A 3,101-nucleotide genomic window follows, 5' to 3' on the forward strand; every position below is an offset into this window, starting at 1 on the left:
AGTCCCGTGCTTATGCGTTGGATTTTGTTTTTGCTTGAAGATTCATGTTTGCTTATGTTTGTACTTTTTTATTTAGACCCGCGTTGAAACAAGCCGACTTAATTCGACTCAGACATAAGTTAAGTCCCAATCGACTGTGGTTAGAGACACCCATAATTATAACAGAATAGAACGATTTGAGAGGTTAATTTCTGATTGCCCATAGCAGACACAATAGTAGTGTCAGAATTTTAGACTTGCTTTTACTATTTATCATCTCTCTCTGTTTTTAAGGAACAAATACTCTGTATTTCTTATCTGGCGAAGAGCTAGAGATGTTCCATCGGTTTAAAACTGCAGAATGTAAGAAATATGGAAATTTCCATCAGTTTTCAGTTGGCAGTTTACACCCACGCGAACCTCGCTATAACTCTTTTCGCTGTTCTTAATGAAATGATGAGCAATCCCTACGGTACTTCAGAAAACCCTCAACTTAAAGAAGGTACTCGGCTCGTGTTCGAACCCATTTATCCCAAGAAAACACAACCATAAATGTACTGAGACGATCCAAGTTTTGTGCCATGAGCTTGGTTTATGTGCCACAATAATAACAACGAGAGAATGAATTAAACACATGGATCGATCTCAATGCACGGACGTCCTGCCTGGTGGTGAAGCAGCGGGAGGAGGGCTGCCGCGCCTGCCGATCCCGACTATGGCAACGACCGGGCTCCGCACGACGTGCTTCTCCGACACCCAGCTCAGGCTTCCCTCTGCGGTGAGCTCTTCTTCGGTCACGCCGTGGCCGCTCACCGACACGCTGAACGTCTTCTTCTCTCCAACCTTGGAGAAGGACAGCGTCTCCGGTGAGACATGGACCGCCAATGTCGTTGGTGCTTCCACCTTGGCAGTGTAGGTCGATTCCGCCGGGCCGACGTTTGTCACCGTCCTGTTGACAATGAACGGTGTTGGCCTCAGCGGCACGGTTATGGTTGGGTAATTGAGTTGCGCTTCGGTGATCTTGGGCAGGTCGCCACAGGGCAAGCTCGAGTCCAGCAGACTGGCTGACTTGGCGTCGGTGCTTTCGAGCCAGCAGATGTAGCTGGCGAACTCGTTGGCGGTGATGTCGTACACAAGGCCAGGGTCAGCAGCTCTCGTCGGATTGACATGGCCAGCGCCTCTTGCGCACGCATTGGCTTTCCCGTGCTGCTCGTCCAAGATCGGGCCACCAGTGTTGTCGACGACATCGGAGGTCGTCAGGATGGCAGACTTGATGGCGGCCGGAGACCAATCAGGATGCAAGCTCTTGACGAGAGCCACAACGCCACTGATGTGCGGCGTCGCCATGGATGTGCCGGATATGATGTTGAAAGGCCCCGATCCAGAGTCCGTTTTAGGGGGCCATGCGGCGAGGATGTTGAGCCCCGGTGCCAATATGTCCGGCTTGAGAATGCCGGGGGCGATGCCGCTTGGACCACGGGCAGAGAACCACGCCACCACTGGGGCTGGACGAACACCCAGCAACGTGTTGTTGTATGTGAGAGACGCAACACTGTTCCTCGTCGACGTCGCGTAATCTCTGAGGACTTTTCCATCGGCGGCGGATACCTCAACCACGCTGGTGTTGTAATCCATAAGAATGGTGGTGTAGCCGCCGACTTCGTCGTTGGACAGCAGAACGGCGGCGGCGCCAGCGTCTACTATGCTTTTGACGTCGGACGCTTGATCCTTCGAGTTCGTTAGCGCACAAACCACAATCTTCCCGGCGACGGAGCGGTCGCCCTCGTACTGGCAGTACTGTCGTGCCTCGGAGTACAGCAGAGGGTAGCGCTCTGAGCTGGGCTTCGCCGCCAGCTGGGTGAGCGCTTCTCCGTCGACGCGCCGGCCGTCGCCGAGATACACGCTGGCGTCGAAGCTCCGGTCCACCGAGCCGGCGGCGACCGTGAGCAGCCATGGCGCGTCGTTGGTGACGGTGATCTTCGCGGGGCCGCTGTTGCCGCCCGCGGACACCACGGTGATGCCTTTGGATACCGCACTGAAGGCGCCGAGGGCGACGGGGTCATGCTCAAAGCTGATGCTTATGTCACCTCCGATGGACACTGAGAGCACATCCACCCCATCCTTGATGGCCTCGTCCAGGCCGGCCAATATGGTGGATGTCTGACACTCCTCCTCGGTGCACACCTTGTACATGGCGACGTGGGCGCCGGGCGCAATTCCGGCGGCGGTGCCGGCGCCCACGCCCTTGTAGGAGGCGCCGCTTACGAAATTCCCAGCAGCCGTAGACGAGGTGTGCGTTCCATGACCCACCTCATCGGCAGAGTCGCCCCCGACAAACCACTTGGCGCCGATAAGCTTGTTATTGCACCGGGCTGCCTTGCATGAGCCCTTCCATCTCGCCGGCGGCGGCGGGACGCCATGATCGTCGAAGGAAGGGTGTGCCGCATGGATGCCGCTGTCGAGCAGACCAATGATCACACCCTTGCCGTGATCAGCGCTGCTCCAGATCCCGGTGCCGTTCTTCAGCCCGAGGAACTCCGGCGTGTGCGTGGTCGCGAGCTGCAGCGTCCTGTCCGGGAAAACGCGCACGAACCCCGGCTTCTTGGCCACCGCGTCGACCTCGGCGTCGGTGAGCCTCGCGGCGAAGCCACTGAACACTTGGGTGTACGAGTGAAGGAGACGTGCCCCGCTGGTGTTGTCGGTGTGCGACCTAGGCAAGAACGACATGTGCCACCGACGGTGCATGTCTTCGCTGGCATTCGAGCGCGGTGGCTGGACGAGCACAATGTATGTGCGATAAGAAGAAGTGTCTGTGGCATCTCGCAATTTCATAGCACCAGGGTTGACATAGCATAGTGCAGGTGCGGGGGAGATGGTGGCGACTAAGAGAAGAGGTAATAGGAGATTGGTTAAGATCGCCATTGCTGAAACCACACAAACCCCTAGGATGAAGATGACGATAATGTACTACTCCGTGACCTTTAATACACCACAAATTATCAATGTGATATACTCGCAAATCCAGCGCATGTAGCAAATAAATGGTTGCCAAATCTGGAGGATGTCTAAGATTACAGGCCGGATCCTGCTATGTAGTGATCTGGCCAGAAACGGGGGTAGTG

The 3,101-nt window shown here is 55.7% G+C and overlaps 1 protein-coding gene across 1 annotated transcript; it reads right to left on the reverse strand.

The window, feature by feature from the left end:
- Positions 1-624: 624 nt before the first annotated feature.
- LOC124706575 (subtilisin-like protease 3) lies at positions 625-2,901 on the reverse strand. The gene has a single exon (XM_047238236.1). The coding sequence runs from the start codon at positions 2,899-2,901 to the stop codon at positions 625-627; it is 2,277 nt and encodes a 758-aa protein (XP_047094192.1).
- Positions 2,902-3,101: the final 200 nt, after the last annotated feature.

This window comes from Lolium rigidum, chromosome 1 (genome assembly GCF_022539505.1).
Source record: "Lolium rigidum isolate FL_2022 chromosome 1, APGP_CSIRO_Lrig_0.1, whole genome shotgun sequence".
Classification (NCBI taxonomy): Eukaryota; Viridiplantae; Streptophyta; class Magnoliopsida; order Poales; family Poaceae; genus Lolium; species Lolium rigidum.

What these genes read in the sequence shown, in the direction of transcription:
- LOC124706575 (XM_047238236.1), bottom strand. Translation starts at nt 2,901, where the DNA reads ATGGCGATCTTAACCAATCTCCTATTACCTCTTCTCTTAGTCGCCACC.